Source organism: Manacus vitellinus, unplaced genomic scaffold, assembly GCF_001715985.3.
Source record: "Manacus vitellinus isolate BGI_N305 unplaced genomic scaffold, ASM171598v3 scaffold_0_pilon, whole genome shotgun sequence".
In the NCBI taxonomy this organism is placed as follows: domain Eukaryota; kingdom Metazoa; phylum Chordata; class Aves; order Passeriformes; family Pipridae; genus Manacus; species Manacus vitellinus.
In genome coordinates, this window is record NW_021938789.1 from 17,343,000 (window position 1) to 17,358,970 (window position 15,971).

The following is a 15,971-nucleotide window of genomic DNA, read 5'->3' on the forward strand; positions in this document are numbered from 1 at the left end:
TACTGTCCAGTCACATCTTGAAAACCTCCAGCAATGGGAACTCTACCACATTCAGTCCCAGTGAGGTGTTCCAGTGAATGATTGTTCTTACTGTAAATAAATTTTCTTACATTGCTACCTATTTAAGACTGAGTTGAAATGATTGCTCCAAGGATCTCAGTTTCATTATCCTTCAAACCCTGATATAGAACTCACAAACACATTAGCATTTTTACTGCTTGGTTGTAATTTGTTTAGCATAACTCATTTTAGTTCCTAGTAATGAGGCAGTTTCCACGTGATTTGTATCTCATCCCTCTTTAACTAACCCTGCACATACACCCAGGGATTATTTTGGTGATAGCTGTTCCAGAGAAAATGTCTGTTGTCTTTGAACTGATTTTGATATTATTTAGATCAAGGTCCCCACAACAAGGCAGTTGTGATACTTGACAACACAACAGAGTCGGTAATGCCTTTGGATTAGTAGCAGTCACTGCCTAAACCATGTTTGAGGTCTGACACTAGATGTCACACTAAGCAAACTATTGAATTGGCTTCATCAATTAAGTGAAGCAATTTCTTTTGTTTTTAAAAGTACAAAAAATTTGAGGCTCCCCTTATGGAACTACAATGGAGTAGGGACACTGAAATAGTTGCTAGAATGATGAAATGGGAGAAGTAGGTTCACTGTGATCTGGAGGCACAACTTGTCACACTATCACCATTTTAATCTCTTTCTTTTATATTGTATTTTTCAGTAAATCAGCCATTACACCATTTTAGTAACAGGGTTGATAAAACTCCCCTCTAACAGTAGGTGACCATTGGAGCTAAGCCAATTAATGACTAGTAGCCACTGAAATGTGCAGTCCCACACCTGTCTTTTCCTTGCATTGTTTCCTTTTCTCCCTGTGCCAGCACTCATGCTCCTCTGAGCTCCCTGTAATCCAGTTTGGGAAGCTAAACTGATGTAAGAATGACTCTAGAGGAAAGAAAAATCCATTTTCTGCCTCTTCAGTCCCTTGAACCTGAGATCAGTGTGAGGGCAAGCAGAAGGGACAAGTACAGAACATGGGAAGGAGCAGAACCTCCCATACCTGCACCAAGAGCCATTATGTTAGCTTAGCTGCAACAGCAAACTTTTTATCTGTACTGGAAGCTTGTGACTCCCATTTTTAAAAGAACTTGTATGCTTGAAAGCTTGCCTGGTTGATTTTTCTTCCAACTAAGCTGTCTGGTAGCTTAATGAAAGTGACTACTTTCTCCTGCAAGCCTTTGTCTTTCATATACAGTGTTGTTTTGGATGAGTTACAGCATTCATAAGGTGCTGAAGTTACAGTGCTCAAAAGCTACATTTCCAAGCAAAGTCTGTTCTCTGTCATACTGTATGCATGTGCTTCACTCCATGTAAGTTTAGGGTGTTTTACCTTTAGGGCCATGGCTAAGACTAACATCTGTCAATACCTCTTACACAGTAAAAGTAGTAAAAAAAGTAACCCAGCTGTTTCATTCATGTGGTCTCTGAAATTCATAGTATAAAACTGCATCTCTCTCATGCAGTGTTTGCAACTAATGTTCTGCTATCATGATTATTTTGTTCTTGTGTATATTCCTCATCTAGTACCTTAGCTATCAGAATGGCACGTGAAAATATCAGACACCCATAGGTATGTATTTCCCTGGTATGCCAAAAAACATTTTTTGTCACTCAATATGACAGAGTGAAATGTCACTTGAGATATCACTGTGTTCATGAGCTTGGATATTATTTGGGTATGTGCAATAATCAGCATTGCATAGTTTAAGTTCACGTCTGTCTGGAATGGAATGCAAATGCTTCTGATAATGTGAAACTAAAGTATTCAAACATGGTGAATATCTTTTCCATTCTCTATAGATACTATTTCCCTGTGTGAAATAAAGTACAATATTAAAACAAAAAAAAGGCTGGGTGTTATGCTTGTACTTTATGTGATCATAAAAAGGATAGTTAATCTCTTCAGAAGACTTTTTTTTTTTATTGCATAAATTCAGGTGATTCAGGGAAAACTGCTTTGGGCCTGAAATCACATGGTGGTCACTCACCTGTTTTGTAAATAACACCTTACAGCTGCTGTAGCAGCAACCTTCTTTTTCACAGTTCTTCCTTTTTAAGAATTCAGAATGCAAGTAACCGGTGGGAGGAACTGTGGGCATGCTTTTGGGGTTGGCAGTCCTGTTTGCTGTCTTTATGTCTTTTGATATGGGCTTATAGTTTAGAAGAGATTGAGAATCAATAAATTGTTGTAACAGTCTTTATGCCTATTGCTATTATTAAAACCTTTAACCATTGCAATAAGAAGATCCGAATCAAGTCTCATCTGTTAGCTTAATTGGAGATTTATAGATTAGATAGCATAGGTACTATCAGAATCTAGCCTGTGTTTTTGTTTTAACTACAAGGAAGAGAAATTTCTGCAGGCTTGAAGTGGCTGGAGTGCCAATACAGTAGCCTAAAAGTGAGCACAATGGGGTCTACCTTTGTAGTGTACAAAACCCAAGCACAGCTGGCTTTTCTACATCTCTATACTTCGTGTAGTGGAGTGATTCTCTTCCAGCCAGCTTCAGGTTCCTTAGTTTCTCAGTGAAACTAAGGAAACTAAGCATCTGGTGAAAGATGCTAATTTAAGGCCTCAGTCTTCATCTTTAGCTTGAACGAGATGAAGCTTCACTCATCTTACTAGACTAAATTTTGATGAGCTGTTCATCAGAAGTGCCCCCATGGTACAACACAGGTTACAAAGACTGTGCGGTAGCCAGGAACAAATATCTCAAACTCTTCCTCTCTATCTGCACCACTGAAGTAGGGATTCCAGTTGCCTGGGAGTACTAGATGGATGAGGGACAGAGATTCCTACAGAGGGCAGTTTAGATTTCAGACGTGCTGAACTGACCTCCAGAGGTGTCTGTTGGCCTCTTTCAGCTCTGCAGGGAATCCAAAGCTACTAAGCTGGGGGGTGGAAGATAAGAGAGCCTGCAGTGAAGTGGGATATGACTAAAGTGCTTGTGAGTGCTGTAATCTGGCCTTGAGCAGATTGGGCAAACCAAAAGGCAGGTCACATTGTTAGGCACTGCTTGCAAAACCTTCCTCTTCAAATGAAAGATCCCAGCAAGCAACAGGAACAGTAATATTCTGTTGAGATTGCCAGCCAATAGAAAGGCAAGGAATCATGGAGGCACGAGAAATAAAAGCAACAACACAAGGGAAAAAGCGTGCTTTCTTCCAAAAGCACTGGGTTAACAAAACCCATTTCATAGCTCTTCTGTTACAGATGAGTAAATGGGGACATCGGAGGTTTTCCTAAGTTTACAGTATCAGCTCAGTTGCGTTACCACACAGACTATAACAAAACCAGTGCACCCTTATCTCTAAAATGTAGGCTTATCTCCCATGACCTCTTTTATTTGTGTGCCTTTTGAAATTACAAATAATAATTTTCATTTCCAAAACAACATGTGCTTCTGCCATGTTTGTGCATGTGTATCGAACTGTTGCTTCACTTGTGGTCTTCTGATCTCATCTGGTTTTACTGTTGTAGTCAAATATATGTGCCATACAGCTCACTTCGGGAAAGCCACCTCTTGCTGACCTAGAATATTTTCTTAGCATTCTAGTGCATGTAACCACAGCCCCCAAAATGCTGCCTTTTTAAAGTCTGTAAATATCAATACAGCAAATGTGTGCCCTCTCTTCTTGGAAATATTAGTTTGTCTGCAAAACTATGAGAACCAATTGAAAGCTATTAAACATAAAAATTAAAAATGTTTAGATACAGAAAAAAGAATGAGAAATTGGTCTGAAAATCCATAACTTTCACACAGAGTTGAAATTTTTGCTTGATGTTCATAGGGGCTTTTTATATAATTACAGGACCATAGTACTATGCTAGCGAGTCCAGTCAGTTAAGTCAATGGAAAGAACAGAACTCTCTTGCTCATTTAAAAAGCTGTGAGCAGAAGAAATGGAAAGGAATGTGACATGGAGTACCCATTACATTAGTTTAAAAGCACAATTAATAGTCGTGTAAGTAAGATCTAGGAATTTGGGGATTAAATTAATTACACCAGAATCTATTCACGCTAATATTTTCATTGTACCCATCAAAATACACAGGAGATTGGGATTAGACTAAGAAGTATGCTGCTGTCCAGTATCTGCATTGGAACAGACTTTGCAAAAGGCAAGAAGTTTTCCAGTAATGACTTGAATCCCTGTGGTGCATCACCTGGTATGTCCCGTACAATTGGACGCACTACTGCAGCTTGTAAGCCATGAGATGAGATAGACAAAAGTCATTTGTTTTCTGTAGACAGGTAAAAGCATTTACCTGCCTAGGCTCCTTGTTTCAGTGTAGAACATCAGGACCTCATGCAGCTTACAAATTCCTTGTTTCTGCTGGTCTGTTCCTTAGGGGATATCTGTTCTTTGTGTGTTCCTTCAGATACTCCAGTTTTCTTGTATGTGGTCTTTCAGTAGTGCTGTTTCACATATGTTTTCTAGAGTATATTTATTACTGAATTCATAGAGCACCTGAAGTGCAAACCATCTGGAAATCATAGAATCATAAATCTAAGCTTTCCTTTTTCCTACTCCATTTCAAATAGGTTTGCTGCATCTTTATTTTAATCAGATGTTCAAAAGCATATTTATATGACTACACATACACTTATATGTATATGTTTATTTAGAACACTGCAGAGCACTGGCAAGTGATAGGCTATTTTGTTGTAGATAATATAACTCAGAAAAGATGCTTGGAACTTCTCTAATAGAATGCACACAGCTGTGGGAAAGTGTGGGCAACATTAATGAATCATTATGCTTAACTTTGTACCTCAGATGTCTAGATATTTGCCTAAGCATCTGTATTAATACCTTTTCTGCAATAATTTATCTATTTACAGTTCAATTTAACCAAAAAAGTATGAAATTGTCATTAACATTCTCATAAGTAGTTAGGCAAATAGTTAAAGCACTTTAGATTGTCCAGCTGCCAGAAGTGATCAGCTCTACGTGAGATGCAGTAACAATGTACTGTGCAAGAAAAAATCACATCCTGTCACTACAGGTATTTCATTTTGTGTTGGAAAGAAATATTGCTTGCCTGGTTTGTTGTTCACTTATTGCACCTCATCTGATATGCAGAAACCACCAGCTAAGGAAGATGTACTAGCTGGATTGTTTGTAATGAGAGAAACATATCATGGACATACTTGTGGACATATCCAGAAGCAAAATAGGCAGACAATTTTAGAGTAATCTTTTCTAAGGACAGCGTTTTTCAACTATGCTTAGTGCAGATTAGGAAGATATTGCCTCCTCTTGATAACTACCAGTCAATCCATCCTATCCTAGAGCAGGATGTTACCAGTCCCTGTGATCTGCTAGTGTAAATAAACTCTGTGTAGAAAAGTAATCCTGTTCTGTCAAAAATATTCAGATAAAAATGGTAAAAACATTTATTCTTTATATTAAACTTTTAATAGAGGGCTAGCAAGTCTCTGTGTATGCATCAGGTAAAGGTATCAAAATCTGCATAGGAGATAAGCTACCCCAGGAACAAGAATCCTGTCTGTGTGAACTGACATCAGAAGACTTTAGAGAGTATGTTTAAATAGTAGCTTTGAGGGGAGATACTTTAGAATTTGACTTCAGATGAGCAACTGAGGAGCTAAATCCTGAAATAACTTTGAGGATTGGAGTAAGTATTCATAAAATACTTACCTGACATAGCCTCTGTGCAGAATACTGAAGAACAAGTTCCTTACCTCAGCTCTGCAGACACACACAGCTCATTACTTTCAAGTTAATTGTTCTAGAATTTTGAAAACCAGATGAGGTCAAACCCTATGGCCTCAGGAAGACCATCAATTTGTGTTTAAACTGATTGCAGTAGAATATTTAGCATTTTGAAAAACGGAGATTCAGACTAACATGTGCCACTGAAACAAGTTTGACTTTTCAGAACCAGTGTAATTTGTATTATATTTCAGCTTTATCATTTCTATTCAGTTATTATACTGGATATAGTAGAACAAGTGAATTATTAACCTAGAAAAAATTAAGCAAATGAGGTAAGTTTAATAGTTATTTTGATTGTCAGAATTCATGGAGTATGACAATACTGTGCACTGCTATTTATAAGTTTTCAGGTCATATAATTTAAAATCTGCCTCTGCCGCAGGTCATGGAATAACAGCAGTAAAGGAAAAAGCAGGAACTACCCTAAGAATTCATAGTGCAAGTTCAGCATCTTCAGAAGCAGCAGAACCTCCTACAGCTGAAACACCAATTACACGTAAGTTCAAGTTCACTGAAATGGAACAAAACTCTGACACTGCCAATTAGTTCAATTTACAAAATTTTAAGGTTTTCATCACAGAATACATCTTACTGTAATTTATGTCTTGCAGAGTCGAAAGTGTGCTTGTAACCTGCTTTTTTTCCTCTTATTAGAAGCAGAAGATTCTCTGGACCAAAGCTCTTCTGAGAATATTCCTTCTTCTCCTACATCTGGATCTCGTGGGGTGCTGTCGGCTATCACTAATGCTGTACAGAACACAGTGAGTCATTTTAGCTGGCCTCTCTGCTCTAGTTATTTTTCATTAGTTTTGGGTTCAACTTCACTGTAGGTCATATTTTTTAAGTAATAGGTTTAGTAAAGACAGTTGTGTTGTAAGTCTGTTTAGAGTCTTTTCCATGACAAAATAGCTGTTAAATTTAACTATCAAATTTTAAAAAAAAAGTGAAACATAAATAACTTTTACAGTTAAGTCCTTCCAGAGAAACTGATTTGTTATAATTTTTGAAGGCTGATAAAATAAGAAAATACTCCACTTGCTTATTTTAAGGCTTTTGCTAAACTCTGTATTGTAAGTTCCTGACCTTTACCTTCACTTCTCTGTCTAGTCTGTCATTTCATATAAGCCTTCCCAGAAGGGGGTCTAGTTGCAGAGTCAGTGAGGCAAAATAATTCTTTCCTATTACACTGTACTTGTATTTTGTGTGTTACACTTCATCCTTTTCTCTTTTTCTGTGTTTCAGCTTTTGCAAAGTCCTCTATCATACTGTTCCCCATCAATTTTTGTCTTACCTTCTTCCCCAAGATTTTTACGTGCTATTACCATAGCAAATGTTTTCCTCTGAATTTTTCAGTATGGTGTTTTCCCTTGAAATTGTAAGAGACTTCAAACATGAGCTATAAAGGCATAGAAGACTAACTCTCCAAGGAGCATGTTTTACAAACAATGCCTTGTCATTCTAATATCAAAGATTTTGGGGCCAGAAGGATATTCCTATAGATTATTCCTGAGACTTGCCACAGAACCTGGAGCTTGTGAGATCTAGACTCAAGTAAGATTACTTGAGCATTGTATAAGATTGTAAATAAGAGAAATGTGCTTGTAGGCAGCCTGGAGAGGCTACTGTACCACAGGGATGAATGTGGTACAAAAAGAATCACTTAAGGTCTCAGTAAGTCTCCTGTAATGCCATTTGAGGCTTTGGAAGGGTTTTAATTATATCAGGTTCCATCAGCATTTGAGTATCTGACAGACGCATAATCCAGTTTGAAATGGAAACCTTTAGCCAGTGAAACTTCTTCAGTGCACATGAAAAATAGGAAGACACAAGAAAAACACATGTGTTTAAAAAGACAGTTCCAGAGTCATCACAAGTTAAAATTTTAAAAATCAGTTAAATAAAACAAGGTTCATGATGGACTTGGTTCCATACTATTCGTATCTAAAATACATTCCCCCAAACTAGATGCCATTGGGTGAAATTTAAGTGATATTCATAAAATTGTAGAATGGTTTGAGTTGGAAGGTACCTTAAAGATCATCTAGTTCCAACCTTCTGCCATAGGCAGAGGCATCTTTCACTAGACCAGGTTGCTCAAAGTCTGATCAGCCTGGCCTTGAACACTTCCAGGGGTGAGGCATCCAGAACTTCTCCTATTCCAGTGTCTCACTGCCCTTATAGTGAATAATTTCTTCCTGATATCCAATCTAAATCTACCCTTTTTCAATTTAAAGCCATTCTATCTTGCCCTATCACTGCTTGCCCTTGAAAAAAGTCCCTCTCAAGCCTTCCTATAAGTACTGTAAGACTGTTAGAAGGTCTCTTTGGAGCCTTCTCTTTTCCAGGCTGAACAGCCCCAGTTCTCTCAGGCTGTCTTCATAGGAGATGTGTTCCAGCCCTTTTGTGATATTATTCATAATTTTTTGTTTATTGGCAACAGTTGTTACATTTCCTCCAGTGTAAGTCTTCTAAATAACTAGAAATATCTGTATAGTTCCTTTTTTTTTCCTTTTGGAAAATATATTCAGAACAAAGCAAATGTATCAATCCTATTGTTAGTTTAAGTATAGAAAATTTAGGGACCTGAACATTCAAAGACAATGTTGACAAAAGCACTGCTCTTAACAGTTCATATTAGCATAAAGTGGGAAGAAAATAACCACATTGCATTATTTTATACAGGGGAAAAGTGTATTATCCGGAGGCTTAGATGCTTTGGAATTTATTGGGAAGACAACCATGAATGTCCTTGCAGAAAGTGATCCTGGATTTAAGAGAACCAAAACACTGATGGCAAGAACAGTGTCGCTATCTCAGGTTGGATTTATTTAAATACTGCTCAGTCAATGCAATTTCAGATTTTTCTTCCAGAAGTTCAGATGCCTCAGGGAGAGGCTTTATTTATTGCAATAGATATTGGCTAGGTTTATGGAAATAAATATTATGCTTTGTATTTGCTCCACTTTATTTTTCTTCACAGAACCACAAAAGATAAGGTAAAGTCATCTTTTCTGCATAATCACATGTGCAATAGCTGATTTAAATAAAATAGTATATGTGGTGATAAATCATTACACTCTGGAGACAAAATCAAATTGTTGGTGTTTTGGTAACAGCTGTAAATAGATATCTTCCAGCATAAACATAACTATACTACTTTCCTTGGAAATTAGTAATACTGGAATATGACATATGTTTCGTTAGGAATTAACACTATGAAAAATTGTATCTTAGTGTCCATCTAAACAGATGGTACCCTTACACAGTTGTGACTCATATATTTTAAAGTTCAGAGAAATTATAAAATCAGAAAAGAAGTATAAGTGCTGTCAGTACAAAATTATTTTACCTCTCAAGACACTGAGAGGAGGGGGGCTGTGGAAATCAATAGACATTGCAAAGAACCTTTAATTTTACTGCATGTTTACTTTCTTGTGGAGAGGAGCAAGGTATTTTTTTTAAGTATGAACAAACTGATATTGTTGTAGTAGGCCAAAAGCAATTAACTCTTGTCAAGGCCCACAAGGTTAAAACGAGCTTTTGAGAATGTCTTCTTAAACAACATGCATGAATTTGCACATAAAATCTGAGGCAGAATACAACATAAATCAGTCCTCATGGGTTGCACATGTAAGATGGTGCTTCCTTTGCAGTGATGTGTTCATAAAACTTTGTTAGTTATCTTTTGAAGGTGGAGACTTCAGGGGAAAAATCTACCATCATAAGTCTTTTGTAACAAATGAATCACTGAAGAGAATACTGTAGAAATTTTGAATGATGGAATAGTGTAAGTGATGGGAGTTCACCTGTATTCAGAGGCTTGTACGAGACTTAAGATGCAGTTCCGATGTATTTACCACCTTTACTGTAGTAAATTCATGAGAGGCCATTTCCTTCTTGGAATAGAAGGAAGGAGTACAAGGTCATATTGGATACACTATTCTATCCCTCTTACACACTGAGAGAAGTGTGTAAGATCACTCCAAAATATCCTCAAGTATATAGATTGTAGTTCTGCCCCACCTTTGGTAGAAGCCATAACACATTCGGCCAGTCTCTTTTGTCAGTCCTGCTGTCACATAAAACTGACTTTAGTATTTGCTAAAAATATTTTAAAGGAAATATTTCTGTAAGTGCATTAGTTATGCAAGTAGGTGAGTAGGTCCTGAAAATAATATGTTTCCAATTTTGTGGTCTGTGGAATGGATTGCATGGCTCTTTAAGGCTGCATATGAAATAGTCCTTTTTATTTTTCTTTCATTATAATTGGTGGTTAAATTTATTGTACGTTATCCATAGCTGACATTGCTTTTGAGAATATAAGCAAGATTATTTGTTTGTTCATTGTTTTTTTTAAAAGATGGTTAGCAATTACCCCACTTAGAATAATACTTAAATACTTTATTAGAGAAATTTATCAAAAAAGAAGTTAGCTATTTCATCTCTAAAATTTTAGCTCTGCAGGTGTGATATAGTTCCAAATTTTATTACTACTTCCTAGGCAAGCAGAAGCAGACTAATAAAATCTGTCACACTTACAGCAGTATCAATAAAACAACAGCAATGATGTATATTTTTACAGCTCTTGCGAGAAGCTAAAGAAAAAGAGAAACAGAGGCGGGCTCAGCAAGTTACAGTTGAAAGAACAGCACATTATGGACTACTTTTTGATGAATTCCAAGGTTTGTCTCATCTTGAAGCTCTGGAAATCCTGTCAAATGAAAGTGAAGCTCAGGTACAGTATGCAGACAGCATAAATCAATATGGTTGGTAAAAAAATTCATCTTTACATTAATTTCATTCTGCAATGAATGCCTGTGGCATGAACAGTAAGTTTTCCATCATCTTCAGTGAAAGCTGAATTGGTCCCTTGGGCCAGCCCTCGGCTTTAGGAACTCAGTCTCAATACAGCTAAAATTTAACTCCAAGATTAACTAAAAACAAACAACTTCATAACTGAAAGTTATTTTTGTTAGGACCATAGGTAGTGTGTACTTTTCAGCTTGTGACACAACGCAGACATCTTCCAAATTACTTGCAGAATTTTCAAGGAGGTTGAAGTCTTTTGGGTTTGTATCAGGCACAAATACTTAGATTCGGAAATTCCAGACCTACTACATCTGGAGACTGGTGAATTAAAATGAGTTCCAGATTACTTATTCTCTTCCTATTGTGTTAGTTTTTAAAGTTACATAAAACTACACCAGGATACTATTACTGGAAGTATACAAATGTCTCTCTGAAGAACATGGTAATGTTACTAAGGCCTGTATGATAAATATATATTCTAATTTCATCTCTCAGTTCATTGACTCTGCTAGTAGATCAGTAGGTCTCCAAGAGTAGACTAACAGAATTATGTAGATTCCCAGCAGTGGTATTTTCATACTGAAAAAGTTTTCTGAATAAATCTCTTAAAAACAAAGGGGGGGTTGGGGGTGGGGTTTTTTGGTTTGGTTTGTTTCATTTGTTTGTTTTTTGTAATTAGCATTCCTTGGCCTGTGGGGTACTTTTTAATAAAATGTAGCCAACTTATTTTTTAAAATGTTCTATTTGCTCTCACAAATAAAAGAAGCTTATATTAATAACAGTTAGGTACATACTGTCAACATTGGTTTTATTTTTTGTAATTATGTCTAAATGACAAATTATAAATTCAAACCCCACATGTAAGGTTCAAGGGACTGCTTTTGGGAAAAACAAACAAACAACGACAACAAAAACAAAACAACCAAAACCCTCACCCACAAAGCAGAAAAGAGATAGATAGAAACAAGTTCAGGTTAATTCCACGCAACAACACTATTTTTATTTTACTGTGAAATACCACAAGGTAAGTAAGACTTGCGCAGGATGTTTCTGATGCACATCACATTATGTCCTAGATAACCTTTTGTACATAGTCCTACTCACTACAACAGGATTGAGTATTGTGGATCAGCAAGTTCAATTCCCTGATAAATCACAGAATCACAGAATGGGCTGAGTTGGAAGGGACCCACAAGGATCATCAAGTCCAACTCTTAGCCCTGCACAGGACCATCTCAAAGAGTCACACCATGTGCCCGAGAGTATTGTCCAAATGCTTCTTGAATCTGTCAGGCTTGGGGCTGTGACCACTTCCCTGAGGAGCCTGTTCCAGTGCCCAACCACCCTCTGGGGGAAGAACCTTTTTCTAATATCCAGCCTAAACCTCCCCTGACACAACTTCAGGCCATTCCCTTGGGTCCTGTCACTGGTCACCACAGAGAAGAGATCAGTGCCTGCCCCTCCTCTTCCCTTCACAAGGAAGTTGTGACTGCAGTGAGGTCTCCCCTCAGTCTCCTCTTCTCCAGGATGAACAGACCAAGTGACCTCAGCTGCTCCTCATACAGCTTCCCATAAGGCCCTTCACCATCTTTGTTGCCCTCCTTTGGACACCGTCTAATAGCTTAATATCTTTTTTATATCATGGTGACCAAAATTGCACACAATATTCAAGGTGAGGCCTCACCAGAGGAGAGCAGAGCGGGACAATGAGCTCGCTCAACTACACATGTATGCACACATGCACAAAATATGAAACAATACTGCAAGATTGAGACCTCTTCTAACAGCCCAAAAGCCAAAGGAGGAGGGCAAGAGGGACTGAAGACATTGCTAATGTCCTATGTGCTTCTAATAGAAGGGATTAAAATATATGTTTAAGTTTTATTTTAAAAGTTTCCATGAAAAAAAGTTCCTGGTTAGCCCTTGAAATGGATAATGCTATAGAAAGGGAGAAAAAAAGCCCTAAGTAAACCCTCACAACCTGAGTTGAGTCTCCTGGCTTTTTCTTGCATTTAACCTGGTGCCCACGATCCAGGCATGAGGACATACAAGTAAGAAAGTAACAGCTTTCTGCAGTCTCACAATGAGGCAATCTGTACATCTATCAAGATTTTAAAAAGCCCCTTGAAACATAAAAGTAAAATTTTGTATCAAGGGGAGAAAAGGCTCCAAGCTTCTCTTGACTTCCATAGACAGAGAGGGAACCCATGGGATTAACACCACAGAACTGTAGTACAAACAGTGATTCAAAGAATCTGTTTCCATCCCTCTTAGGTGTGCCACTCTATTAGATATGCAGGGACTTGCACAGACATGCAAGAGACATGCAAAGACCTGTTCGTACATTCTTCAGGACAGGTAGATTTTCAATAATTTTGGCTACGTTTTGAAGGAGGGGAAACAGGCTTCTTTTTCCAACTCTTCCTGTGAGTGCTCAGGCTAACCATTCTGCCTGTGCTCTTTTTGCCTGCTGTCTTCATCCAAGCAATCTCAAAATGCCTATTACAGTTTGCAATTAAACCATAGATTTGAAGCTCAAAACTCATGTTCTGGGGAAAGGTGGAGACTGATGATCTGGCAAGACTGGTGTAATTTTTGTGATACTCAACAAATTCTGTTGATGAGAACTAAAAATATATCTACACTGCAGGGTTAGAGACAAGATTTGAGCATAATGGGAGTTTCGATTTCTTAGCCTATTTTGGTATCAGATTCTAAATTAGCATTTAAGAAATATTCTGTTTTGGTTAGAAATACTGTCCTTTCTTTTACAGATTCAGGCACATTTAGCAACACTTGATGAAGAACAGTTGGAAACTGCAAAAAATGATTTAATTGCTATAAAAGAGATTTTTGTTCCAAAGGAATCAGATGACGAAGTGATGCAGGCACAAAAAGGTAATTAGAAATACAGAGACTTAACCATATGAATAATTGTTGCTTCTTTATGTAGTAATTAAAAAAATTACAAACCGAACTATAATTTTGACATCCTAATACTCTTCATAAAGTAGAGATTAAAATTAATACTCTAAAAGTTCTGGAAGTCAATCAATGCCTAATTTTGAATTTATATTGTAATTGAAGTGTGAGAGATAGGAAATAAAATATAAATAAATATCATATTACTTTGCTCTATCGTCAATGAAAGAAAAAAAATAAGAGAAAATAGTAACTTCTTGGATAACTGAATTTTTCTTACAGACTCTGTTTGAAATTGTATTTTCTGAAAGTTTTGGAATTTTTAAAAATGCTATTCTGTTCAGCAACTTGCTCCTCACTCTGCATCTGCCCTTGCTAGACTGGTAAAAGATTAGAGTGTAATCAAGAGATTTAAGAACCCTGAATTTTTTGGATGGAAGCCACTTTGAAACACAGTGGCAAAACTGCTTTAAAGGTATTGCTTCACAAGACATGGCATGTGGAGTGTGAGAAAGAAGTTAAAGTAGCACAAGTGTGCCATAACTGTGATATAGGGCACGGAATTGAAGCGAATGGGTCCAGCATGACAGTCCATAGATCAGCTCACAAAAGTTTCAATAAAATGGGTGGATGCTTTGGTTAGGGGCAAAATAGATGTCTTAAACAGGTCAGGAATTTTGGTATTCCCCAGAACAGGTTAGAGCAGAAAGACAGTAAGTCAGCTTAAAGCCGGCATGATTCGTGTCTCCAGACCTGTGAGATCCATACCAAACCTCTTATAGCTAATAGAAACAATCCCCTTGACCTGACTGAAGACTGGTTTATGCCATTGAACCCCATATTGTTGTGTTTTAGAAACACAGAAACATAAAAAGATATTTCTTCCACATCCTTTTGGTCTTCTCAGGGGTACATTGCCCATAAAACCTACATTTTGCAAGATGGTGAGATATGATTTCTCTGACCTTCTTGAAAGTTAGGAAAACTGTTTTAACATCTGCATGTTCTAACGGGAAGGTCATTTCTGCTCAGAGTGCTCCTTGTGGCAGTGCTCACTCAGCTCACCTGATCTCTCTCACGAGGAGCTCATTGTTTCTCATCGTGGGGGACAGAGAGTGTTTGGCGTGAAGTCTTAATATGGTAGAGTTTTGTACTGGTTTTTTCCCCCCTTGTTAAACTCTAAAATCCCACATTCCTCCATGTCATTGTGCAAAATAGAAGTCAAGAAAGTGTATTACCTGCTTAGGGGTGAGGATTCATGAGATGTCTTTTGTTCCTTAACTTCTATTGGAAATAGTCCCTTGCTTTGAAACCAGGCCCAGGAGAAGCTCTGTTTCTTGCACCAAGTGATGCTTTCTCTGGAGGTCAGAAGTTCTGTTTTCTGAGTAAAGCACAGCTGCTGATCATGCTCCTTGCATGGCCTTTTGAATGGGCTGGAACCAAGGCAATGAGCACCTTGGAAAAAAAGAAAAGAGTGAAACCAAGTCAAAGCGTACTGGAGGTTTTCCCCTGCAAAAGCAAACCACTCAGCAGTGAAACACATCCTCTTTGCTATGTCAGTGGAAATATAACCACACATGTTCTCTCCACCTTACAGCTGAATGGGTCTTACTTCAGGCAGCAGTTCAAAATTACTCACATCCTTTGGTGTGATCAGGCTCAAGATTTACTAGTATTTGAACAACAGATAAATTTCTGGTTCCACTGGAGGAACCAAAAGAGTAGAAAGGTTAATCACTTCTCAAAGCAGCTTTCTGTTAGGGCTGAGCCTACAATTCTGTACACGCCTTAATAGCTTTTATACTTACAAAATCAAGTAAGCCATATGCTCTTTTACAGTGTATTTCTTACACAGAATTATATATTTTTACTTAAGCTAGCTAATATAGCAAGACATAGCAGGATATGTTAAATTCTGTGGAAGAATTTTGATCTTAATTCTGCTTGCTAAACAGGTTAAAACTACAACTAAGTTACCTTCAGTAAGATTTTGATTTGTGCTTCCTAGTGCAATAAAGCATGTGGTTTTTTCCTTTATGTAAGGAAGACAACCTCCTAAAAAAGGCAGAGATTAACTGGTGGTGTTTGAAAATCTTATCTAGCCACTGAGCAGTATTTGAAAACAAGCTGATTACCATTTATTGCTAATTTGCTATCATTTTATTGGCATCCGAGTCATGTTGTTTATGTGGTATTATTTGTCAGTGCTATATATATTCAGAAAAAAAAAAAGATTAGTTGGGAGAGAAACCAGTACTTTGCATTCAAGTGTTTGAAAAGGGGTGACTGTTTTATGCAAATTCTCAGGATCCCTTCTTATCCTAGACTGTCAGAATCTGAACGAGATTCTGATGTTAGTGCTACTTTATTTTCTACCATAAAACTTTTAGTCCTACACAAGGAGAAATTACTGACC

At 37.4% G+C, this 15,971-nt stretch overlaps 1 protein-coding gene across 3 annotated transcripts in view; it reads left to right on the plus strand.

Moving 5' to 3' along the window:
* FAM114A1 (family with sequence similarity 114 member A1) overlaps nucleotides 1-15,971 on the plus strand; it is a 34,171-nt gene that overhangs the window by 7,148 nt on the left and 11,052 nt on the right. For all 3 annotated transcript variants that reach the window (XM_018068254.1, XM_018068259.1, XM_018068266.1), the window contains exons 4-8: nucleotides 6,207-6,320; nucleotides 6,479-6,585; nucleotides 8,507-8,641; nucleotides 10,407-10,559; nucleotides 13,408-13,531. In XM_018068254.1, the coding sequence (XP_017923743.1) occupies nucleotides 6,207-6,320; nucleotides 6,479-6,585; nucleotides 8,507-8,641; nucleotides 10,407-10,559; nucleotides 13,408-13,531 (633 nt within the window). The remainder of the gene's footprint in view (nucleotides 1-6,206; nucleotides 6,321-6,478; nucleotides 6,586-8,506; nucleotides 8,642-10,406; nucleotides 10,560-13,407; nucleotides 13,532-15,971) is intronic.